The sequence below is a fragment of the Brienomyrus brachyistius genome, chromosome 21 (assembly GCF_023856365.1).
Source record: "Brienomyrus brachyistius isolate T26 chromosome 21, BBRACH_0.4, whole genome shotgun sequence".
Classification (NCBI taxonomy): Eukaryota; Metazoa; Chordata; class Actinopteri; order Osteoglossiformes; family Mormyridae; genus Brienomyrus; species Brienomyrus brachyistius.
In genome coordinates, this window is record NC_064553.1 from 14,954,315 (window position 1) to 14,980,022 (window position 25,708).

At 48.5% G+C, this 25,708-nt stretch overlaps 2 protein-coding genes and 1 long non-coding RNA gene across 4 annotated transcripts; 2 read left to right on the plus strand and 1 right to left on the minus strand.

Annotated features, from left to right (window-relative positions):
* Positions 1-201: 201 nt before the first annotated feature.
* On the plus strand, positions 202-17,340 carry LOC125717135 (uncharacterized). Its single transcript, XM_048990109.1, has 13 exons — positions 202-345; positions 940-2,021; positions 2,656-2,870; positions 3,016-3,187; positions 3,771-3,821; positions 4,123-4,224; positions 8,251-8,931; positions 9,315-9,476; positions 11,191-11,327; positions 11,485-11,682; positions 11,802-11,973; positions 12,367-12,408; positions 12,595-17,340. The coding sequence occupies exons 1-13, from the start codon at positions 327-329 to the stop codon at positions 12,691-12,693; spliced, it is 3,132 nt and encodes a 1,043-aa protein (XP_048846066.1). The 5' UTR covers positions 202-326; the 3' UTR covers positions 12,694-17,340.
* A 1,645-nt stretch (positions 17,341-18,985) lies between these two features.
* Positions 18,986-25,087, minus strand: LOC125716685 (nuclear receptor subfamily 2 group F member 6-like). Of its 2 annotated transcripts, none has more exons than XM_048989272.1 (4): positions 23,389-25,087; positions 23,207-23,301; positions 21,337-21,888; positions 18,986-20,276 (listed from the first exon to the last, which is right to left on the minus strand). In XM_048989272.1, the coding sequence occupies exons 1-4, from the start codon at positions 23,655-23,657 to the stop codon at positions 20,002-20,004; spliced, it is 1,191 nt and encodes a 396-aa protein (XP_048845229.1). In that variant the 5' UTR covers positions 23,658-25,087; the 3' UTR covers positions 18,986-20,001. The 2 variants fall into 2 exon arrangements, with proteins under 2 accessions (XP_048845229.1, XP_048845228.1); XM_048989271.1 differs by having other exon boundaries at positions 21,337-21,891.
* LOC125716686 (uncharacterized) lies at positions 22,955-23,264 on the plus strand. Its single transcript, XR_007384380.1, has 3 exons — positions 22,955-23,087; positions 23,126-23,163; positions 23,203-23,264. It is a non-coding gene; the product is annotated as an uncharacterized LOC125716686 (long non-coding RNA).
* Positions 25,088-25,708: the final 621 nt, after the last annotated feature.

Sequence of the window (25,708 nt, forward strand, 5' to 3'; positions counted from 1 at the left end):
AATAGACGCGATTTGTTCCTTATTTTCTTCCACTAAACACACCAATTTTACTTAAACCTCCCTCGACCCGCTCGGCAAATCGCATTGAAAGTGGTAACCCGAGATGAGATGTCAGTGTATATTATGCACCGGGGTCGGTGCCTAGCGCTGGACGCGGCTCCCAGGTTGTAATGCCCGCGACGTGCGCCTGTGCGCTCGGCGGCTCGGCACCGCCACCCTCCCTGTTTGCCGAGCTTAATGATTAAACAGCCGCTCCCCTTAATCTCCGTGACAGCGGCGTCCACTCCGGACGGGAGCCATTTTAACACAGTCCCTTCTTCTCCTGGATGTCCCGTTTGTCACCAGGTAAAGTGAGCATCGTTGCTTCATACATAAGCTGACTGACAGGGTTGGTATCGGGTTGGTGCGTCTGTATGGCGAAAAGCGGAACGGGAATAACGCTGCTGAAATACGGGGTTAATGCACAATTGCGGGTGTTACTTAGACACTCATCAGTTTAAATAGCATAAAAGTTAACAGTAAGGGTACAGATAACGCCTATAAATGATGGCGATCCGGTCCTTAAAGACAACTTGCTTCTGATGGTGTCGCTAACTCGGGAAAACCGACGAAATCTTTCAAAAGTCCGCTTTTTAAAGTGATTTCCGTCGGAAAGACATAGAAATATTAGAGCCATAAACTATGCCCCAGTTAATATGCTTCGGTTTCGGTATAATAACGGTCGGTAATTATGCATCTTAAATGTCATTATTTCATACCCGTTTCATGTTTCAAAGGTTTTTTGAAAGCGGGTAAAGTTGGATTTTCTACAGCGTTTGAAATGTGGAACTCATCTCTGTTCTACATCAATTATTATCATAGCCAAATTTTAGTGACACTTTCTGTCTATGGCTTTTCTGTAGAGCTGGTGAGTAGGGAGTCCATCATTGTTCATTTCAGACGGATATAGCATGAGCTCTGTAGATGTGCCTATCAAGAAGAGCTCAGAGGAAGACTGGAACCAGGGACGAGTGTCTGGCCGACTTGATGACCTGGACGACTCTCCTTCAGCGCTGAGTGGCACCCTGTACAGTGTACCCCTACACCACAATGATTTCAGTGACACCACCAGCTTACCCTCAGCGGAGCAGATAGAGGAGCAGGGGGGAAAGGGGTGGAAGAAGTTCCTCCCACCTGTATGGGGGGGTCTTCTTGGGAGGTGGAGGAGTCATACGACATGGTCAGGCTCCCAGAGGGTGGTAATCCTCCCCAACGGGACTCGTGTGAGCCCTCCTGTCAGTCCCCTGCCAGGCCGCCGGTACCAGGGTGTCAGTGAGTCCCCGAACTCCCACAGACCGCTGTTGGACAGCACCCCCGCCGGCTCGTCCCAGAACGAGGCCTTGTACCAGGATGCTCAGGTGTCGGCGGCCGAGTGCTACGCGGAGAAACTGGAAGTGTACCAGCTGAAATACTCCTACATGAAGTCATGGCCTGGCTTGCTAAGGTTGCTCGCTGGCTTGCAGCTTCTCTTTGGGGGCGTGGTGCTGGCTTGCGTTTGCGCCTACGTCCAGAAGGACAGCGAGTGGAACAACTTCTATAACCTTGGGGGCTTCCCCAGCTACGCGGCCTCGGGCTATTACTACCGGGGACCCATGACCATGTTTGTGCTGGCGGTAGCTGGCGTGGCCTGGCTGGTCACCGTGATCCTGCTCGTCCTGGGCCTCACCATGTACTATCGCACCATCCTGCTGGACTCGCAGTGGTGGCCGCTGACGGAGGCCGTGCTCAACCTGGTAGTCTTCGTGCTCTACATGGCAGCGGGCGCGGTCTATCTGAACGACCTGAACCGCGGTGGGCTCTGCTACATGACCCCAGGCTTCAACCCGCTGATGTCTGCCCTGTGCCGCGTGGAAGGCGGCCAGATGGCTGGGACGGCCTTCATCTTCATCAACATGCTGACCTACCTCATCAGCTTTCTGGTGTGCCTCAAAATGTGGCGGCACGAGGCAGCGAGGCTGCGGAGGGAGGCCCTGGGGGCTGAGGTGGGTGCTGGGGATGGGGGCCCAGGGTGGAGCCTAGTGAGGATGACCTCAGTTGTCCTCTTCTCGTAGTCCTTCTGCTTCCAGTTAGGGATGGAAGAATGGCAGAGTGCTTAACAAAAAGGCTTTATATGGTTCAGATCCCAGATCTCTCATGTTCTACCTCTAAGAAGATTCTCTCGCCAAACTGAGCCAGTATAATATCTATATGTATGAATTTAATTAAAGATTAACCTGACGACTCAATGTAAGCTTTCTGTCTATATGATGGATGTGACCCTGCTCCAAACAGCACTTGAAATAAAAATGGTCCGATTAATAATCGTGAGCTTAATTGACCTGCGGTCACAGAGCCAGCAGTGACGTCTCAGAGCCTAGCGTGCTTATTGTGAACTCTTATCGGTGTTCACAGTGGAGCCGGTACGGAGTAATTATTTAGCGTGGCTGTTGAGGAAGGTGAAGTGTTTGGGGCAGAGGGAGGCATTCGGTGCTGTGGCACCGTGCAGGCAGGAAAGGAAGCACACAGAGGTGAAACAGGCAAACGGTCGCACTGTGACCACTCTACCACACTGCTGTGGCTCTGCTAGTAGAGTGTATGTTGAACATCACCTTCCTCTGCTTTTTCTGAAACATGCAGCCCCGCCCTGCCCCCATTTATGAGGCATCCCACCTCGTCCAGGACCGGAGCCAACTCAGGGTGGCCACATCCGGGCAGGGGGAACACAGAGGCGGTTCTCTGAGGGTCAGCAAGAGGATCCATTTTGCCGAGGAGGGGGAGGACCCTGGCAAGCTGAGCCGGTCCATTCCCACGGGACACGTCCCCAAGCCTCAAGTGGTGGCCGACTACATCATGTGAGTGACGGGCATGTCCTGGTCACATGACCCTACAGCGTCATTCCATCCCATAATCCAGTGTCAGGTTGCAGATGCAGAATCCGGCGCTGATGACAGGTGAGACATTAAACTTCATGTCCCCCGTGTTCCCCCCACCCCATAGAAAGTATCCCACCATCCGCTCCCTGGAGGACCGTGAACAGTACAAGGCCGTCTTCAATGACCAGTACACCGAGTACAAGCAGCTACACGAGGAGGTCAACGCCACGCTGAGCAAGTTCAGTGAACTGGACCGGACCATGGGCAGACTCCTCACTGACATCAGGAGTCCCGAGGTAAGACAGGACGCTTGGGGGCTCGGGAAGGAGGTATGAGAAGGTGAGAAGGTCACCTCCTCTGTGTGTGTGTGTGTGTGGGGGGGGGGGTCATGTATATATGTATGTATTACATTGTGTGATAAAAACCTGTTGATTTGATGTTGTGAGGATCAGCTTTTCCTCATCCACAAGGGGAAACTCCCATATTTATAAAAATCTGTGAATGCAATCAAAAAACTACAGCTGCCAAAACTCTCATATTTTGTTTGGTTACTTATGGTTAAGGTTAGGGCTGGGTGGGGGTTAAGGTCGTCATGTTGGGGTTAGAGTTTTCCCCATTGAAATGAATGCAAAGTCCCCACAAAGATATAATTACATGTATGTGTATGTGTGTGTGTGTGTGTGTGTGTGTGTGTGGATATGTCTGAGGATTTTGTGCTGGAGGACAACGACTTCACGGATTAAACACTCCCTCTCCCGGATGCCAGTGCTTGTAACCACTGCCAGTTGGTTGAGCAGTTACGTGGTGTGGTCTCATCTGTGAGGCACAGAGACTTTTGCTCCTAGGATAAAAATGCTGATTTTTTTCTGTGTCAAACAGGATCAGGAGAGAGTTTCCCGGCTCATAAAGCAGTACAAGGAGAAAAAATATGTAAGTCTGACATGACGGGTTATAGTATTTTAAAAATCCATAAGTATCCGTTACTGGGTGCAGGGTCCTGGGGCCCTGGGGGCTGTCCCAGGAAACACAAGGCGGGGGAGCCCCTGCGTGTCTGACGGCACATAGATTATGGGCTGCCTAAAGATACCAGTATATCCTAAACCACATTTTAATCATTTGTGGTTAGAAAGCAGAGTATCCTGTGTTGCCCTCCTAGAATGGGCGTGGCCAGTACAGTTTGCCCCTCCCACAATGGGAGTGGCCTGAGCTGAATCATGTGTACCTTTGGCAGGATCCCTCATTTTTGGAGAAAAAGGAACGATGTGAGTACCTGAAGGCCAAACTGAACCATATCAAGGGCCGCATTCAGGATTTTGACAGGAGCGGGGGCGGGGCCAACTGAAAGCCTCTTCCTGCTGTCCACATCCTGCCCCCACGGCACAGCCTCTCTCTCTGTGCAGATACCCGATAGCTCTGCTCATTAATCTCAGATCAGCAGTGACAGTGAAGTGACACTTTACAGTATAATCATCCAGCATATGGAATCCAAGCCAAAGCATGTCTAACATTTATCATGTGTTTTGGTTCGAAATGGGTGTACATATGTATCATGATTTTTTTACTCCTGTTTATTATAAATTTTAAAGATTATTCTCAATTTATAAGATTATTGTAAATGTATAAGATTATTGTAAATTTGCCATCACTTGGAAGTATTTTATGTAAAAATACAATAAAAACCAGGACAGACTCTACAGCTGTATTTGTCTTTATAAGCATCGACATATTTTGCACATGTGGTTTTTACTCATTTTATTAAAAGGACCAGTTAATCATCAGGGCTCAGCTGACAAGGGGATGGTGGATATTTCCTCTCACTAGGAGTCAGGGTTAGCAGCTTCTGATCAGAGTCAGTCACTCCATGTGAAGTTGTTCATGTGATCAGAGGCCTCTGTAGTGGAAAGGCTGTAGGGGTCAATGAAATCCGACCGGATGCTGAATAGCAAAGGGTGGTAACCTGGTAAACTCACCTCTTCAATGTTGCATGGAAGCTGGAGAAAGTACCTCTGGATTGGCTAACAGGGGTGGAGGTCCCTGTTTTTAAAATAGCAACCGGAACATGCGTCTCAACTATAGGAAGATGACTGGATCTAGTACAGGAGTCCAGCCAGTGGCCAGATCTGCAGATCCAGTTAAGATTGGACACACCTACTTTTTTGTTTGTTTGTACTATTCTCTACATTTTAGAATCATTATAATGACATCAAAACTATAAAATAGCATATGTAATTATGAACTGACAAAAAATGTATTAAACAAAAGGAATTTAGTTTGGGGGGGGCAGCTCTGTGGGTTTGGACTCAGAAGGTTGCCAGTTCAAATCCCTGGTTCAGCAGAGTGACCCCACTATTGGCCCTTGAGCAAGGTTCTAAGCCCCAGTTGCTCCATGGACTGGCTGGCCCTACTGTCTCCTCTGCACCAGTCTCATGAGGTGGCCTCCTGCGATGCTTTTTCCATGTCCCGCATATATGCTGAGCACTCACAGCTGCTTTGCCTTCACTCTCTGGTCAGACTCCCCCCATTTCTGTTGTGTTTATGTCAGGTGGCCTGGTCACGTGATGCGACACCTTCACTCTCCTTTGTAGGTGGCTTGGTGTGTCCAAACTTTTGACGGGCACTGTAGGATTCAGGTGGAACAACGTGGATTTCAGCCTGGCTCTGAGACAGTGGACCAGCTCTTCTTCCTCTCATGTCTGTGTGAGGGTTAACATGAATATGCTAAGGCAGGCTTCATGTATTTCGAGGACCTGATATAGGCATATGACCGCATTCCCTGCCACATGCTGTGGGAGGTGCTGTAGGAATATGGGGCACCAGCACTGTTACTGCATCGCTTGGGGATTCTGCCCGAGGGTTGCCAGGTCTGTCTGTGACGGGGTGCAGGAACTCGAAACGGAGCCGCCGCGACTGAGGATTGAGACACTGAGTCACCTAAGGTGGTGCAGACATCTGGCAAGCAGCGCTCTCAGTCACCAGACACGGCGGATTGAGAGCGACACAGAGTCCATGGGCCGGGAGAATGAAGTCTGCTCTGACCCGCAAAGCATGGAGAAGTGCTATGAAGATGATGATGACTAATTTATGGGTTTCGCGAACAATGTTAATAACCAGAAAGACAAGTCTGTACTATTTAACAGTGCTTCTGAGTGGAGGAGCATTCTCACAGACTCTGAACCGAAGCAGAAACACGGTAATATAGCCATACATACCTTATGCTATATTTCTTCAGAATGCAGCTGTTTTAGTATCCAAGCCAGATGTGGTTCTGCATCAGGTGCCATGTTACCCTGATGGGCTTCGCCAATTCACCTGGAGAGCCACGTTCCCCTGATCTTCCCTGGAAACGGTGAAGGGTCTGTTCCCTTCATCTAGGAAACATCCCGCGTTGGAATATCACCCCCCTGTGGCTTGTGCGGAGCAGAAGGCACTTCACGAGGGGGGGGGGGGGGCAGAGGGGGGCGGGGGAGGCAGGTGAGAGTAGGAATGAGGAGCCAAGGCCAGCCTTCAGCCCTCGGAGGAATATGAGCTGAGCGGAGCAGAGAAGCACCGGACAGTCGTGCGGCAGCAGCGTAGCCGGGACTCAGCCGGAGGGCGACACGAGTATTTTCTCGGCACTGCCTCGGCTTACACCCACTTTCGCGGATTCACCTGGCGCTGCCCGCAGGTACGTGGAAGCGTGATCTGCCGCCGGTCCGACTGTACTGACCGTGGTCTGATTTTACTGACCATGACCGTCCACGGTAGTAACACCTGCTTACTTTACAAAGTTTCTCTTTTGTCTGTGACAAGAGCGTAGATCCATGGTGCTTGTGAACTTGTTCTAATGATAATTAATGGATTAGTCTTAATGAATAAACTAGGGCATGGCTCCATTAAATACGCATGGCGGATGACAGAAAAAGCATTTGTGATTAGGACAGATTTATTGGGAAACATGTCAAGTGTAGCGTAATTAAAAGAATTATTCAGTAAAAGTGAAATGAGATCCACATCCTTGCCCTCGCAGTGCGGTGGCTGTAAGTAACGCCTGCCCTGTGTCAGAATGACACCCGGTCTGTAACGTGTTCCTGCGTCGCGGGTAATACAGCGATGACTGGTCAGCATCGGCATTTCCTTCCCACAAGCCTCGTCTGAATTCTCACACAGAGCATCGAATCGACGGCCTGAATGGATTCGGTGTTCGTCCCGCTGCTTTCGGAGAATTAGGGCAGCTTTACCCTTTAATTATTTATCCTCTGTATCTGGTCTCGAATGTCTGTCTGAATTATTAAGGTCCCCTGGAAGGAGTCACAGTGAGCTGGGAGGGGACATTCTGCATAGGACAGTGACCGCGTCCGGCATCGCAGTGCATCTGGGCCACTCCAGCGGCTTAGCTGCAGATATATAGGCTGTAATGTTTAGACGGTGTATCCGTTACGTGCGCTGAAACACCGGGAAATGCAATCCCGACGTGAGTTCAGTGTGGTTTGATCGCTTTGGTGATTCAAAGGAGGCTGTTTAGGTTCAGCCAGGGGTTCAGTGGTTCAACAGCAGCTCCAGTGTGGGATTTGACGCACGCCATTAAGATTACGAACTCCCCCTAACAGCCCCTGACTTTTCCGTTACACTACAGGAAGACAGCAGATAATGGTTAGGCGGGGTTTTGTGGCCAGAGAAAGCTAAGAGCCGCCGGCCCAGGCGGGGTTAGTCTCAGCATTTGTTTATCTGGCTTTTCCCGTCTTCGTTTATCTATGAATCCGTTCGCTATCTCATTTACCCATCTACACTCATTTCCTGCCCCCGCACAGAAATGGCTCCCTGGCCTTGTGCCGCATCTGGAAACGGCGGCTCGTTGCAAAATCGCAGCTTGGTGTTCGTATGTGACAACAGAGCAGAGAAAAGGGAATCGATCTTAAAGGTCGCGTTGCACAGAATTCTTTCCAGGCAATTCAGCGAGTTGTACTTAAGGTATAGGAAAGCATCTTGAAAGTGAGCCTCTTATTCTACAAATAACTTTTCGGCACGTGGGAGCTGCAGTTTTTCATTTCAGGAATATCATTTCTTACATCATTTATCTGACATTACGTGAGATTTTCCTCGTGTCGGGGATGTCAGACAGTGAGCTCATGGTGAGATCTTCTCTGCTTTGTTTAATGATGAGTCAAAGTCCTCTGCTATACATTCAATAATGTCGTGTCATTGTTGCGGGTGACGCTAAGTGTCATCCACGGCGACACATGGTGTCAGCTACGTTTGTGGGTCATTGTGGACGCCCTGCCCAGCCCAGCACTACTGATGCGCACTTTGCGTGTCTGTGTCTGTTTTCTTTGCGCAGGTGGCGCCCAAACTTCTATGAAAGATGTATTTCTATGACACAAAGCATTACACCAGCCACACTGGGTACCGGTCCCCATACATGGACTTTGGAATCCTGAGTCCTTCATGGGAGTTTCTAGCACCTAGGAGTGGGGGGGGTCCTGGGCCGTACTACGCACACGAGAGGCCACAGTATTTCTACTACTGGCTGTCGCCCCCCGGGGTAGTCAGAGCCATGGAATGCGTGGTGGCCGCCCTCTGCTTCATTGTCTTCATCTGCGTGGCCTCCACGCTGGTGTGGGACATCAATTTTAGTTTCCCTGCGACGGGGGCCTACGGTGGGGGGCTCGGGACGGGATACTACAGCAGCGCCCATTCTCAGTTTGGCGCCTACCCAAGCCCCAACGCTGCTAAGGTGACCATGATGACCACGGTCGCCTTGAACTTCCTGGTGTCCATCGGCATCCTGGTGTTCAGCTACGTCCGAGCATCCAACTTCCGGGGACGCTGCTTCTACCTGCTGGTGGTGGTGGTGGATTCAGTCCTGGCCTTCCTCCAGGGCGTCATCAGCATCATCTATGTCATCAGCATCAACCCCATGTCACAGAGCTCACAGAGCATACTCTATAACCCTATTGTGATGATGTGTAACAGCTTGTACTCCGGCAACTCTGCGGGAGCCGTTGGGGCCTTTCCTGTCAATAACCAGCACCTCTACCACTACTGTTTCATAGACCCACAAGAGGTGAGCTGCCCTACCCACATTCTCTCTGGGTGTTTCTCAATATGCGTACCATACTTGTGTTCTTGCATAACCATTTTACGTCATCTTCCACTACTGAAGACCAGTTCCAATACTAAGAACAGAAATTGAGAGAACAGTAAAAAAATCCCCGGATGTCATTGTCACCCACACCCCCAAATATCAAAGATACATCGATTACATCCTCGCCAAAGGAGACCAATCCCTTGATTCAGTGCGGCCCAAGTTCATTCTTGGGAGACAAGTTAGCAAGACCGGTCTTGCCAAGACCATAAGTGCAACCTTTGCGTTCTTGCTATTGAGAAACACCCTCTGTCTCCTTTCTTGACAAGTATGACCTGTCCTGACTCATGGACCCTCCTCAGGTGGTGGCCACTGTCTGCGGCTTCCTGGCAGTCGTGGCGTTGACCATCGCTGCCTGCTTTGCCCAGAAGACACGAGGAAAGATCTGGCGCCATGGAAAGCATAACATCTACTGGGACCGGCCCCGTAGCAAGGCCTCCGGGGCCCGGGATGTTGAAGACTGGGTGCGTAGGCACTGGATGGACTGGCGGGTGGACTTGGAATGGATGGACCTGGGATAGATGGATAGAATTGATCAAGATGGGGCAGATAGATCCTGGGCAGATGGTTAGAGTGATCAGGATGGATGGATGAGTAGAATTTTAATGGAGGCGTCTACTAGCAGATTGAAAATGGCCACCAGTTCCCGAAAGTCAAATATCATATCAGTTGCTTGTTTGAATAACTTCCTCAGATACTATGACTGAGTTTGCTTGTTATGTTTTTATTTCCTCTTTGAAACAGTGTTCAGGGCAGTTCAGAGTCCATCAGTCTGTGTGTGATATGCTCCGATATACTGCTGAATTAAAGGCCCCCCCCTCATATTCTTTTGTTGATGTTATCTGGAAGGTTTCTCCTACAGTTGGTCTGTAAAGACAAGCTGTAAACGAGACTGTTTCACTGTGGTTTGCCAGGTGGACTTTGGCTGCCGAATGTCCTTATTCTGGGACTGGGGATATACCATCACAATTCGGTAGCACGCCAGAATATCGTCTTTGTAAAGTAGCCGTCACAAGACAGCTTGGCCTTCGCTGTCCTGACAGTCCAAACACTCTGTCTGCTGATTCCCCGCCAGTCACTGGGGCCAGCTGCCAACAGTCACCGGCTGCTTGTTTCGGTCGCACCTGGTTTCACTTGGAGTGATCTTTGACCGGCTGAGATACGGCGCCGTTCCCTTGGAGTATCGCGATAATGTTTACGTGACGGGCTGAGAATCTGTAAGGGGGAGATTAATCACATTTTCAGGGCACCCTGTCTTTGCACACTGCAGCAGCGCAAACACCCCCCAGGCAGCCAAACAGGCGCAGACCGGTCTTTTGCCTTCCAGCCACTTCTACAACAAGACTTTGTTGTTTTTCTTTTCGGGGAAACTTTAGGTTTGAGCTGTAGGTATTAAGCTGTGAGTATTTTTGCAGACACACTCAAGTCCTTAATCCAGCTGTCAAAGTGTGTTTATTGTTTCCATGGAGAGTCCTATGAAATCTTGCCCCCCCCCCCACATCCACACATTCCTTCATGGCTTACTCCACCTTGTGTTGCCAAAGCCATGGAGTGGGGGGGGTCTTCTGTGACTGTCCCAGAGTGCTGCTTGTGTCCCGTGGGTCAGCACACGCCTCTTCGCTTTTCCACTGGGCCCCATGAACCTTTCCCGTCCGCAGTTTAGACAGCAGGAAGGAGACCCATCATGTGATAACACAGGAAGGGCGTGACTTCAAGTATGGGAGGACTGAGATGTCTCTTGTGGTCCATCTGCCTCACAGGCTGGTGCTCAGGAGCCTGTCCCGTTTGTTTGGAGTGAATGACGCACGTAGATAAATTTAGGGGCTGTGTAATTCTGTATGGTGTTTCAGTCTGTATGATGTATTTAGGATATGTTTAGGGTCATAGTAAATCCATGTACTGTATGTATGGTCTGGGAATGATTGCAAATTGCATTATTGACTTTGAGGTTCTCAGATTTCATAGTAGTCATAGCAGAAATAGGCAGTTTCTGTTTGGCAGCTGTGTCTCCTTGGTACCAGGCCATTCCAGTCTGCCGTCGTTTTGACTAGACGGTACGTATTAGGTTTTGTTTCACATCAACGTGACTGGTTCTTTTCATAATGCGTTCATAATGACCCCCATGACCTGGTTTTGGACCACCATGTTGCAAAGGTGAAGGTGACTACTGTGCTTCAGGTCAACAACATCGAAGGGGAGCCCAGCGTACGAACGGGTCCGACCGTGCTGCTGTCTGAGAAGCCCCCCACCCCCCAGCTCGTCACCGGGCCTGACAGTGTCTCCAGTGGGCGGAACAACCCCAAGGACGGTTGTGTGTGAGTGGGGCGGGGGCTCACAAAGGGCGGGGCATCTGTATCACCATTCCGGCACTGGCATTGCTGCCAGTTAGTAGCCACGCCCTTAGATTATGCCATGCAACAAAAGAACCCGCCCCTGCAGGAACTCTAAGCTGATATGATGCTCTGTCCCCAGAGAGGTGACCCCTCCCACCAAGCTAATTGTCCAGACCAGTGGCAATTGGGTCAGCTCCATCCCCTCCGAGGAGTCCGGGGCACCTCCCCCACAGAGGACCCCGGTCCACACCCCAGGGCCTAGCGAGTCACAATACGAAACTGGCTATGCGAGTGGGGGGGACAGCGGCCCAGAAGCGGACACTCCGCTGTGGCACAGGTGAGGTCTCTGTTTCTCATTGTAAGTGGACAGAAGGGGGAGCTTCTGGGCCCGTTAACGGACTCTCTGATTGGGTGAAATCCTACACTGCTCTGAATGCGTACATTAATCTTGAGCAGCATGTACCCTGAGATCACGTCGGCCAGCCAGCGCCAGGAGTATAAGAGGGTGTTCGACTCAGACTTGCGGACTTACCAGCAGCTGTGCGCCCAGCTGGACCATATCAACGGCCCAATGAGCCAACTGGCCCGTGAGCTGGACCTGCTGTCAGATGGAGCCCCAGAGCACCAGGTGAGGGCGCCGGTCACAATCTTGACAAATGGCCACATTTTTATGGGCACTAAATCACAAATGGCATAAGTGGGCAGTGTGACGGGCCTGATGAAGGTCCTCCTCAGAGCCCCAAACCAGGCTGGAAAAAAAACGCAGATGGGGTGACATTTTACACTCCTGCTTCAGTACAGATCAGCAAGGGGACCTGAATCTGAGGCCGTACGTGTGCTGGCTCTCATTCCAGGGCCACGTGCAATGTTGCTTTTATTTATTTTTGGTAGCTGGACAGATTTTATCTTCTCCAAAAGTAGTGAAATCATTAGGCTGGGATATATACGTGACCTGCAATACTGGCCTCCAGCCACAGGTGGCACCAAAATACACATGTAAACTGTCTGTGTATCCATCCAGGCCCTGGAAGAAGAGTACAATAGGCTGAAGGAACTGAAAATGGTGAGTACAGACCTGTTATGACCACAGGCAGATCCTGCAGTTCTACGTTTTCAGAAAGCATTCCAGAATTAGGTGGGCTACATGACGTGTCCTCAAAGGACAAAAGTAGTTGGACCCAATTCAGTGGGTCTTGGTTAAAGACACCTGGACACAGCTGCCCCATGGATGGCCTTTGACTCCCCTCAGGCACCGGAGTATCAGACCCAGAAGTGTCAATGCCGGGAGCTACGCTGCAAACTCATCCACATCAAGCGGCAAGTGAAGAATTTTGATGCATGCCTCTGAGACCGACTCCCCCGCAGATTTCAGATAGGAGTCCTCCTCGGCCCAGCCCTCTGAGATGGCCAGCATGCTCCCTGACCACCGGGGCCGGTCCGGCACGATGCCATGTCCTCCACTTCGGGGCTCACCTGCATCTGTCAGGCTGCCTGCATTGTTGTTGTTGTGGGAAGTGTGCAGGCCTTGCACAACGCAGCAGTAATGCTATTAGGTGTTGTTCTAGTGCCAAAGTCCCTCATCCCCATTTTCTAGTAAACAAGATGGGCGGAATTCTTTTCCTCTTCTTCCAGGAGTTAAATCCAGTTGAGTGGCTCACTTATGGTCCAAATGCTCCGTAATGGTTGTTATCTGGGGCTGAAGTGTTGCTATCAGTGTGTTACGGGGCTGATCTTTTATACAGCGCTCCGAGCTCATTCTGAGCTCTTTTACACTTCAGTATTTCTCATTATGTCACGGAGCCCGTGCCTGGTTTCCAACACATTGTGAGTCTGGCACATATAGTGTTTGTGCTCTTAATGGTTGCCTTATGGAGCTGATGCTGTTGTGTGTGTCTGTTATTGGATAAATGGAGTTGACATTTGGAGCTGCACTCCCTTCCAGGCCGGCACATGTAACAGAGGCCATGGCCCTAATCAAGCCTGCATCTTTATGACCGTGCTGCAAAGCTCATGCAACCTCTTAGAAATGCTTGGTGCTGCACTGCACTGTAGGCTTGACACATTCTAAGTTCACTCAGCAGCCCAAGCAGCTATATTTTTTCAAGTTCAACATGGAGTTGATGCAGTGGTGGATCCTGGCAAGGAGAAGATAGGCAGGGAAGATTTCTTTTTCTCCTCAGGGAGCTGATGTACTAAAGCAAGCAGCGTTAGTGTTTTAGAGGTGATGTGAACAATAGCTTAGCTTACATCTTTATTTTAATGTATCAAATTACAGAGCTCACGTGCTAGTTTATCCCCAAATATAATGTACATTATGGGGTTGGTACACAGTCAAAGATGTAACTAAAATTGCATTGACCCCAAGCATGCATATTTTTGTGTTTTACAGTAGAGGTTATTTTGAATTTAAATGAATTTCTGTGTTTTCATTGTATCATGGAACGGATCCACAATTCTAAGCATGCATTTTCATTTGACATCCTGGGCAACAAAAGCATTTTAAAGCATTTTATGTATGCAGTTATGTTAAGATTTCAAAAGGCATTTTTAAAATATAAAAAATGCGTTACGAAGTAACACACCAGTTTGAGCACAATTTTAAAAATTGCGTAAAACAGCCATCATGGCATTCAAAGTATGCATTTTATTGTATTACAAAATTGACATGCCACACCAAGATTGCATTTTTATTTCATAATGTTATAGAGTTGACACACTCAGCAAAGAACACTTTTTTGTATTGCGTTATGAAATGATGCACCATGCAAAGCATGCGGGGTTTTTTGTATTAAGTTACAGAGTTGACATACTTCTCAAAGATTGCAATTTATTTTATTCCATGAAACACACAACACGAAGCATGCATTTTATTGCATTACAGAGTCAATGCCCTATGCAAAACATGCAATTTTATCAAATCACAGAGCTGAAGTCCCCACATAAAGCATGCATTGTGTTTTATTGTTGATATAATCAACTAGGTCTGTAATATTATTACATTTCAGGCTGTGTGTAGCATGTCAAATCTGTAAGGCAATGAAGTTGCATGCTGGGTGTGCCACATCAATTCGATAACAGGATAAAATAAAAATGCATGCTGTCAGTGGCACGTAAATTGAGTAACAGGATAAAGTCAAACTGCATGTAGTACTTGGTATAGCACATCAACTCCATAACGTGATAAAGTAAAAATTTGTGATTTTTGTAGCATGCTAAGCCATCATGCAAATTTTTTAAGTGTGACTGCTCGATGTGGCATGTCAACTCAGTAAAATGCGTAATATAGAATCGTAGAGCTCATTTTGACTGCATTACATTGTGTCAAAGTTCTGTGCATTGTCCTTGTACATTGCCCTTGGGGCATTAGCCAGATATCACATTGGTAAGGAAAAACTCCACAGAAGGAAGAAGCCTTGTAAGGAACCAGACTCAAAGGAGGAGCCCATCTTCCAGGGGCTGACAAATGAAGTCCGAAATAAACAAAGGCTCAATTCATAAACCAGAATACCAGGCATGAGGAATCCGACCAGCACCCCAACAGCACATGGGGCACGTGAAGCCAGAGTTACAGCACTGGCCACCCAGTTCTACACCCCACACTATAACTCTAGCTGAGGGTGAAAATTTGCTATCAGCTTTGTCACCATATCTTAGACTAAACAAGTGACTTATTAGCCTTGACTTAAACAGCAGTAGGGAGTCTCAGTCTCTGACCTTTGCTGGTTGACTATTCTATAACATGAAGCGCAGTAACAAAACACTTTGCAACCGCATGACGATCGTTCCACTCCAGGCACCGCCAGGAAGCCCCTTGAGGATGAAGCAGACGGGGGAGTGGGGGGGTTGGGGGTAATATGGAACCAGTACACTACTAATGTACTCTGGTGCCAGACCATTCATTGCTTTATTTGTTAGCCATAGCACCCTGTAGTCTATGCGCAAACCTAACCGGAAGCCAATGGAGCGATGCCAATGCAGGGCTAATATGCTGACATTTGTTTGTCCTTGTTAGGAACACTTACTGAAGCGCTCGGCACCAACTGAAGTTTATTTGATAATGCAGAGGTTCACCTAACCAATAGGGTGTCGCATTAGTACAGTCTAGAAGTTATAAAGGTGTGTGCTACCTTTTCTGCATGTTTAAGTGAAGTTTTGAAACATCGCTCAAATGGAAGAAAGCTGTTTTGACCACGTCATTTCCATGAGCATGCAGAGACAAGGCCGAGTCAATAGAGACACCAAGGCTTTTAAGCAATGGGCTTACATTGTCTAGGCAGCTGTCAAGCTTTATGATATCAGCAACACCCCGGGCTGCCCTGGGGCCCAGTAGTAAGACCTCTGTTTTGTCAGGATTTAACAGAAGGAAGTTACTGGCCACCCAGCCCCTAACTTGAACCACGCATTTCTCAGTCTTTGAAAAATGGCGGAAGCTCACCTGTTTTAACAGATATGTACAGCTCTGTGTCACCTGCATAAACACTATGTTTCCTAATAAAATAATCAAGAGACAACATGTACAAGGTGAACAGTATTAGACCCAGGACAGAACCTTGTGGGACACCATACCTCGTTTTGTTGGATTCATAGGATTCATTGCTCGCTTGAACAAATTGGTGACGGTTAGTTAGATATAAGCAGAAGTAGGACGGTACCTGCCCATTAACACCAACCAAATACTTCAGCCTTGCCAATAAAATGTAAAATCTCATGGTCAGCAGTATCAAATACTGCACTTAGATCCAGCAGAACCAACAGGGATACGCAACCATCAGCAGCCATAAGCCATTCATTCGTGACTCTCACTAGTGTAGTTCCAGTGCTGGGATTTGGACTAAACCTTGACTGGAACATCTCATTAATAAATAGCTGACTAGCAACTACATTTTCACAGATTTTAGATTTTATAAATAAATGGAAGGTTAGAAATAGGTCTGTAATTATCCAAATCAACTGGATGTAGATTTGGCTTCTTGAGGACAGATCTGGCAACAGCAACCTCGAGCGGACACCTCAAGCTTAAGGATGAGTCTATCATATTAAGTAGTGTGCTGATTATTAGTGGTGCAGTGTCCTTTAACAGCTTTGATATCAGGCATGTCATCAAACAAACTGGTTGTGGGTTTCATTGAAGTTGTAGTATAGTTTTAGTACATCAGATTGAGTTATCACAGTGAATTTGAGTACAGTATTTAGTCATCGCAGAGTCAGAAGTCTGAATATCACGAGCCGTCGATGTAACTCTCCAGATCGTCTCCCTAAATGTTAATAATTTTGTTAAATGCAATAAAATCATTGCTGCTATTTATCACTGGAACTTGCGAGTCCAATGATGCATGATCCCTTGTCAGACATGACGTGGCTCCAAATAGGAATCTGGGATTGTTTTTGTGGTTTTCTATCAGCCTGGACAGGTATGCGGAGCTGGCCCTAGTTAGGACATGCCTGTATGTTAAAACCCTTTCTTTTTAAACCACTTACATTCAGACTTAAGTGTGCTTGCTTAAGCTCACACGCTTTGTCTGTACAACCAAGGTATGTATTTCTTGTCTATCAGTCATTTTTGTTTTAGTGGAGCCGCATAGTCAAGACTGCTACAAAATGCCTGCTCAACCATTTGGAATTCGAGTTCCACTTCAGCCTCAATAGTGGCCTCATCTAATGTGTGTAAAGTGTGCAGACGTTTGTAGGCAAGACCTGCAGTAGTCAACGGACTGATCAAACGATTAAAGTAATGCTCCAGAAACTACAATGGTCTTTGTTTGAATCTCAAATAGTGGGAGAAGTTCCACATGTTCCCCAGCTAAGAACCAAATGTAAAATATGGTTAAACAAATGATGCATAAAACCAACAGAATCGAGGTTGGAGGCTTTTCTGACAGGATCAGTATCATTTCCCATCTGGATATTTAATTCCCAACAATGACAACTTCATCTATATATATGATCAAGCTTGTAAAGAAATCAGTGAATTCCTTTATGAAGTCACTGTAAGGGCCAGGAAGCCATTAAACAACGACCGAAGTGACATTTATGGGAGGTTGCATGTCGCTCAGCCACTTACATTAAAAAACATAAATTCAAACGTGTGGAACTCATACCCTAATCTCTCTGTGATACCTAGCTGGCAATGAAAGATAACAGCCACCACTTTGAGATTGTTTATAAGCATACCTAGGAAAGAGCAGACTCATTTAAACAAATGTAGTCGTCTTGCTTAAGCCAAGTTTCGGTCAAGCACAAAATTTCTACACCATGATCAGTAGTCAGATTATTTGTATTTAGTAGCTAATGACCTTACATTCAACAAACCCAACTTTATATTAATATTACTAATGTCATGTGTTATGGGCTCCAATTGAATATGTATTCCGTTTTCAAAGCTTGTTTTATGGCAAATTGCTACTTGGTTGTCTGAGAAACATACAAGGTTTCAATTTTATTTTATTTTTTGCACCCTAGGTGACATATCTAGGCAGCTAACAGACAGATGGTTATGCTGGTCTGTCTGCTGCCTGGATTTGGCTCTGCAAAGTCTACACTTTGACGAAAGACATTCTGCCATGTTTTTAGACATGAGATCGCCCAAGAAGGGTGAAGACCATCTCTCTTTAGAAGCCCAGACCTGCCCCAGAAAGTCTGGCATTTATTTCTAAAACCCACATCATTTATTATAACACCATTAATCCAATTTACATATACTTGTTTGGATTTTGGCATCAACATGAAGTAAAATGAAATGGCTTTGAGTGGCATGTCAATTCCATAACACAAAAACAATGCTAAAACGTTAGGGTCAACTGCAGCGTACCTTTTAATATTCAAAAAAAGCATCATCGTAATAATTGTATAAATCCAATTTAAAAACACTTGCTTGGGCCAGTTTGTCAAGAAAAGCTTTCTTCTACTGGCATGTCAACTCCGTAACACAATAGAAAACATGCACGCTCTGAGAGATGCGTAGTTTAATGTTTTTAGACGTTCTTAGAGCCTGCATGCACAACGTGTGAATACTACTGCAAAACAATCACATGTCACAACTCTCTGGACCTCTGGACAGTGACAACTCTGTAACGCACAACAACGGCATTCTGGGACTTATCAACATAAGCAAGCTTTCAAACTACACAGTGAGCCAATGCAATAAAAAAGCATTCTTTCAATTGCATGTGAACTGCATGACACTATGTACACTATACGTTAGTTATACATATGTTTTAATATTGGCATGTAAACTGGAAAACACAATTAAATGCATCAAACCTTGTAACACAAAAATAAAGGCCTTGGACGTGCAACTTTAAAAACAAAAGATGCAAGCTAGGGTCAGCACGTCAATTACACAACACCAGCATGTTCATGTAAGGATGGTGTTGTGTCTCAGTTGCAAAACACACAGTGAAATGCACAACTACCAAAAAATGTATGAAGGAACATGCTTCAGGTCCACAGTACTCTTGGAGGAACCAGAGCACAAGATTTCAGATTCCTACTTGGTGTTGGGCTTTTCTGAGTGGAACTAAACTTCGGCTGGGAAGAACCGTGCATGTAACAATCTTCAGCCTTGGGATCACTCTGCAATTGCTCTGCATGGGCTGTTGTGTTTATCTGTATCCAAAGGAGGAAGGACACCAGGACAGAACTGTTTGCCACTTTCCTTTTAATCCTACAATGGTGTATTTATTTCTTAATCAGGGACCAGGTATGTTCGTTAACATATCATTCCATTCAATGCTTTGCACCAAATACAATCAAATATTTTTATAAGCTGTATCATATGATATACTGATGTTACAATAAATTGGTGACATGTCAGCTAACATGTAAAAGAAACTTTATTGCTTATCAGACAATGTATCATTAATTTACAGACGTAGTAAATGATTTGGTCATAACTGCATTCCACTTTAACGTTGTTACGCTCAGACCAGATATCTGCTCGCTACTGCCACCTGTAGTCTGGCCCTAAGAACACACCAGCATCATTCAGGTCCCAGCCGACACTGAGCTGAATGATGTCACATTCTGATGCTTAGCATAAGGTTGCTGTTTAAAGGACATACCGCCGTGCCCCGCAATGTGTGCGCACAGAGCCTCGGGGGCGGAGAGGAATGATACGTCCAAGAGTGGAACGTTTACATGTTACAGGGACCTACATAAAACAGCAATGAACGCCAGCAGTGGCTGGATAAGCAACCACCTTGGGATCAGACATTTAAAACAAAAGATCTCATTTGAGCAGTATGTTCTTTTGAAAGAAGCAAAAATGTGTTTACAACAAGTTAAAACTCACAACATAGTAAAAGCCTTATATACCTGTAGAAGGAAATCTACTTCTTCATATTTGATTTTGGTGATATTTTTTTTTTAGTCATGGAATCTGCACAATAATGACTCCAGATATATGGTGGTGTGAAGCACAGGAAGTCATTTGTTCAGTGCCTCACGTGAATGTGAGTGTTCACAAGGACTAGGTGTGAGGTAAGGCCTGAACACTCCAGGAGGCCAGGCAGGGCCCTCAGCCCAGAAAGGTCCACTAGGAATCCTCTTCCAGCCATTCTTCTTTGAGGAGCATGGCAAGACGACCGCTGTCCAGGAGCTGCCGGTGTAGTGCCTTGTCCTCCAGCAGGTGGCAGTACTGCACCCACATGCTTGCAGCTCATTGGCCAGAAGCATAGGGCCAGCTGATGGAGCTGCCGGAGAGCTGCATGTCACGAATCAGCGTCTCGATGGGCGTCTTGCCCACCAGTCGCATAAAGAAGAGTTGGGAGATGAGGGCGGCGGGGACAGCGCGCAGGGCGGGAAGGCGGAGCAGCAGGCGGCCGAATCGCTGCGGCTGGCTGGGGTACTGCGCCCGCTCATACTCCGTCAGCGCCACCTGGGCCTTCTCCTGCAGGGCCTCCACCTGTGCGGGGTCCGTCAGGCCACACGCATCTGTGGGGGAGGGGGTAAAAGAAGGCCGCTTAACATGGAGGGGCAGATAGACCTGATTAAACCAATTATCAGTTTCATGAAATACTCTGTAATAGCAGGCACATAGCTACCAGAGGTGGGGATTTCAGGTCCAGAGAGTACAAATCCAGACCAGGATTTTGTTTCAACCAATCAGCTGAGCACTCTGTGACTGTGACTCTTTATACTCAGCTAGTTGGTTGAAACAAAATCCTGGTCTGGATTTGTACTCTCTGGACCTGAAATCTCCACCTCTGGTAGCCACATAGTAAAATTACTGGTCTGAACCCGCCCCTATTTTGAAATTGTTTGCTCCCAACCTGGCACGTAGATATAATAATGAGTATGAGCCTCTCTTGAAATTTGCTGGACACCCCTCACCGAAAACCATTTCTGGCTGCGAGCCTGATAAAGGTGATTCCCTTATCATTAACATCAGTGTTTCTCAATGGAGTCCTCAGGGTTGCCCAAACGCTCGACATTCTCCTCGGGGAGTTGGGAGAGAGCAAAAATGCGGACCATCTGGGCGTCCCCAAGGACTAATCAGAGAAACACTGATCTACATCACCTGGGTTTAAGGGGCTTTTTCTTTTAAGGTTTTCAGTCCCAGAGACCAGGTACATTAATCATTGTGCCTGCAAAGGCCTTCTGTCACCCGTCCAGGAAGAAGCTGCGTGGATCTGGATACTGAGCCAACCTCACAATAGGCTAACAAGTAAACAGAGTGTTGATGACAGCGTGAAATTTCACGTTTGCCCCTGAAGAGGGAGCCAAACCTCAGCGTTCCGGTTTTTGGCACCCGCAGTTTAACAAAATTGCCATGTGATGGATCGAGGGTGATGATTAAGTCTGTTAATTTTTCTAATCTGTGCCAGACGGTGCATGGAGCATCTCTCTTGCGAGACAGAAACCGAGCCAAGTGATTTGCACCCGGAGGTAGACACTGATCTGTACAAACTGGACAAATACACAGATATAGATACTGCAGGTCACTCAGGAGGTGAAAGGTTAAAGGGCGAAGTATGGAGAGGGGGGGGCGCACCTGGGGAGAGGAGGGCTATGGCCTTGAGGCAGCTGTACTCGGCGGCGTCCACTTGCAGGCGCGTGAGCTTCTCTACCTGGTCCTGGAGGAGACGAACCTGGTCCATGAAGGACACGACTCGCTCGGCCGACATGGGGGCGGAGTGGAAGCCTGCGGCAGCCAGCAGCGGAGCTGCGTGCAGTGGCAGGCCGGATTGAGCAGCATTCAGGATGAAGAGCTCGCTCCAGCTGAGCCTCAACAGCGCCACCTGGTCCGACACGGGCAACTCGGGAAAGTAGGGGATGCCGCGTGTCCACTCGATGGTGCTGAAGAGCAGGCGGGCCGCCAGCTCGCAGATGCTGTCGATGCCCATGGTGTCGGACCCCTGGCCAAATGCCGGGGCGTAGCGCCCCCCGGGGTATGGCTCGGCCCGCAGGAGCCGCGAGACTAGCTCGGACACAGGCTGCCCGTCGAAGCCCTCGTCCGTGGCCCTCGCTCCGCCAACGGTGCCCCCTGTTGGCACAGGTGTGGGGCTCAACGCTGACTGTGAGGGCGGGATTCGCCCACGCTGAACTGCTAAGGGGAGGTGGGGGGAAAGGCAGAGGAGCTCAGTTATGTAGACGCACACGCGCGGTACAGGTCAATAGGGAGAGTCCAGTGCAGGACATCAAGATCAGGCCAGAGGAAACTCGAACAGAGCAGCAGCATTAAATCGAGATCAAAGTTTCTGTTTACGATCAGCACGCTTCCCAGAATTCACTGGCACGTTTGTCTGGAAGCTGACCATGCAGAGCCTAAGGTTAATGCCGGCAATGCCTGATGGCCATCTGATGTGACCCAGGTCCATCCACTGCTCCACACAAAATAGTTTATTCGAACTGTGTCCTACTGGAGTCACCCTTCCTGTTAATGTGGGGAAATTCCCCGTGTGTGTGTGGGGAGGGGGCTGCTGTATATATTACATTATGGAGACCAAATATCGCCACAAGGCAATAAAAGCCTGTAATTTTGATGTTGTGGGTCCCTACAAAGGGAAACTGACTTTTACAAAAATCTGCAATCAAATTACTGCAATCAAAAAATTTTCAGTTTCTGAAAGTCTTGTATTTTGTTTGGTTACTTATGGTTAAGCTTAGGGCTGGGTAGAGATTAAGGTTGCCATTGTTGGAATTAGGGGTTTTCCCACAGAAATGAATGGACGGTCCCCACCAAGATATGAATACCAACACGTGTGTGTGTGTGTGTGTGTGTGTGTGTGTGTGTGTGTGTGTGGATTAGGTTTATGTTACATTGTGGGGACCAAATGTTCCCCACAATGTAATAAAGACCTGTTATTTTGAAGTTGTGGAGACCAGTTTTCAGGTCCCCACAAAGATCTCTGAATGCAATAAAAAAACTAAAAATGCCAAAAGTCTCATATTTTGTTTGGTTACTTATGGTTAAGGTTAGTGCTGGGTAGGAGTTAAGATTGCCATGTTGGGATAAAGGTTCTCCCCATAGAAATAAATGTAGAGTCCCCACAAAGATATAATTACAAACCTGTATGTGTGTGTGTGTGTGTGTATGTGTGTGTGTGTGTGTGTGTGTGTGTGTGTGTGTGTGTGTGTGTGTGTGTGTGTGTGTGTCAGAGTGGGTAAAGGGTGAGCCAGACAGGAAGTTCTCAACAATCCCCATCCTCTATTATAAAGCATGCAACCATCTTATAACACACCCAGATGTGTGAAGACAGACAGGTACCTTATGACCCCCACCAGGCGGATGAGGACAGACAGGTAACTTATGACCCCCCCAGGCGGATGAAGACAGACAGGTACCTTATGACCCCCCCAGGCGGATGAAGACAGACAGGTACCTTATGACCCCCCCCAGGCGGATGAGGACAGACAGGTACCTTCTTTGCGCATCCCCACCCTGAAACACTTCTTCAGCCGGCAGAACTGGCACTGGTTCCGATGGTGCTGGTCAATTTGGCAGTCCCGATTGGACCTATGGCACAGGAGAGGAGAACAGGCACAGTGAGATCAGGCGGGGGTTGGAATCTGCTCAACACCGCCACCTGGAGGACACCCTCACCTGCAGGTGTAGCTCAGGCTGCGGCGGATGCTCCTCTTGAAGAAGCTCTTGCAGCCCTCGCAGGTGAAGACGCCATAATGTTTGCCGCTGGACTTGTCCCCGCACACTGCGCAGTCCACCACGCAGGCCCGGTCATCCTCACTGGCCTCCGGGTCGCTGGCTCCTGCGTGGGGCGAGCCGTCCCCTCGGCCACCCCGCAGGAAGCCCTTCTCCCCCAGGCCGTTCGAGTCCCCATTGGGGTTCCCCCAAGCCCCGCTCACCATGGCCATACCCAGGAGGCCAAGCCTTGCTCCGTGTGGCCAGGGGGCCTCCTCTCCTGCTGGCTCAGGTTAATGTGGCAGCCGGGCCTCGTCACAGCGCCATCTGTCTGCTCGCTTAATGAAAACACCCGTACTGATGTTCTTGAGCAGTGATTGGCTAAGATGTGGGGAATTAGTAACACAAACACGGTCGAAAAGGGGTTTGTCCCCCACACCACAGCTCTCACGTGTCTCCTGGTATCTCCTCCCTCCTGTTCCTGGCAACTCCCTCCTGTTTCACTCCTTCAGTCACAGCGTGACGTCGCACGTCTTCGCAGACGCCCGGGCATGCAGCTCAGCTCCTCCTGACCTCTTCTCGGGATGCAAACCACGCTCGAGGGAAGGACTCGCTCGATTGCGCAACTCCTTCCGCCGGTCGAATTCTCGCAAGCAGGCAGAAAAACGGCCAAGTGACCTTCAGAGCAGGCGAGATAAGGGAACGCGATCCAGGCGTTTGGAAACAGGTCGCACCGGTTCTAACGGCGTAGAAGGACGAGTTCCTAGCAACCTTAAAGAGATATAAGTATCTGTAACTGGTTATTTATGCAAGAACAGGACGGCTAACTGGCAAACAATTTGGCTCTTTGGCAGAAAATGGCAGGAGAAACACCAGATTTTCACTCGGGGCTCAGGCAGATTCTAGTTTCTGACAAAGTTCCCAAAAAAGAATCAATCACTTTCTTGCAGGACCTGCACCTTCATCTGACAGTCAGCATGTAGCTTCTGCAGACTCTCTTGGGGCCGCGGTTCTGCTCTGGTTCTTAGTTCCACCTCCCAGGTGAGTCAGATCCCAGGGTGCAGAGGTGCAGCCCACGGATCAGGCCCTCGGCGTCCTCCGCAAGCTGTCCTTCCCTGAACGTTTCCCCCCGAAAGCACGGCACAATGGGAAAAAGGTCCCTGTCTCCTTTAATCATCCACTCCTTCCCCCAGGAGGCGAGATCAAAGTTCAAGGAAGGGGATGATCTCCAACTCGCCCACGGAGAACAGCCGGCGTCAGCACCTCGCCGGTTTCCGCGCCTCTCGACGGAAAACAAAACAAGAACGGAGGACGGGAAGCGAGGAGGAGGAGGAGAAGGGGGAGTCTCCTCGCGAATCGCTCCTTACACACAGCTGGCCCTTTGTCAGTGGTGGCGGCGCCGGCGGTGTCCGGAGGCCTGGCCCCTCCCAGCACAGATCTCCAGGGTGGGAACGTTCCGTGTCTCTGCCTCCAGGAGAGGGGAACCCGACCAGCATGGAGGCCGTGGCCAGGCAGCCCGTTGTGAAAAGCCAGGAGCCGCTTCCAGCACTTCTCTCCGCTGCCTCTGTCTCTCCCTCCCCCTCTCCTCCCTCCCTCGCTCGCTCGCTCACTCACTCGCTCTCCCTGCGTGTGTGTGTGTGTGTGTGTGTGTGTGCGCGCGCGCCTGTGTGCTCAGGGATTTGACACTGCTATTCAAGCCCTCTGGTTGCCATGGCGCTCCTTGCCTTATATGGACATTGGAGCCAAAGAGCGGCGAGTCGGCAGCCAGGTGGCTCACACATGAAGAATGTGCCACTGGGGCTGGTGACCCCGGGCCAGCCCAGAGCATGCTGGGAAGGTTAACCCCACCAGCACCAAACGAGATGGGCCTGCTTAGCCACATACCGACCAGCCGCTGTTTACCCACCCGCCCCTCCACAATCACCCCCTTTCTCAGGAAGCCCCCCGTCACCATGTTTTATTACATGATTTATGTAACAAATTATATAGCATACTGGTGTGTATTTTAAGAACTTGGTGGTGAACCTCAGTAAAGCAGCTGAAAACGTCACAAAACAGGACTCCAGTGGACTGAATAAGCCTGTTTTGCTTATAGTTCCCCCACCAGCCACTAGCAGGAGCTCGTGAGCAGAACAGGCAAGCCATCGCAGATGTAAAATGACTATTGTTGTAAAATAATAATTTTCATTTGCCGGCATGTAAAAAAGAAATGCCACATCAACATCTCACATACTTAACTTAAACTTTGTGAAACCTCTTTTGTTCATGCCTCAGTTTTCACCAA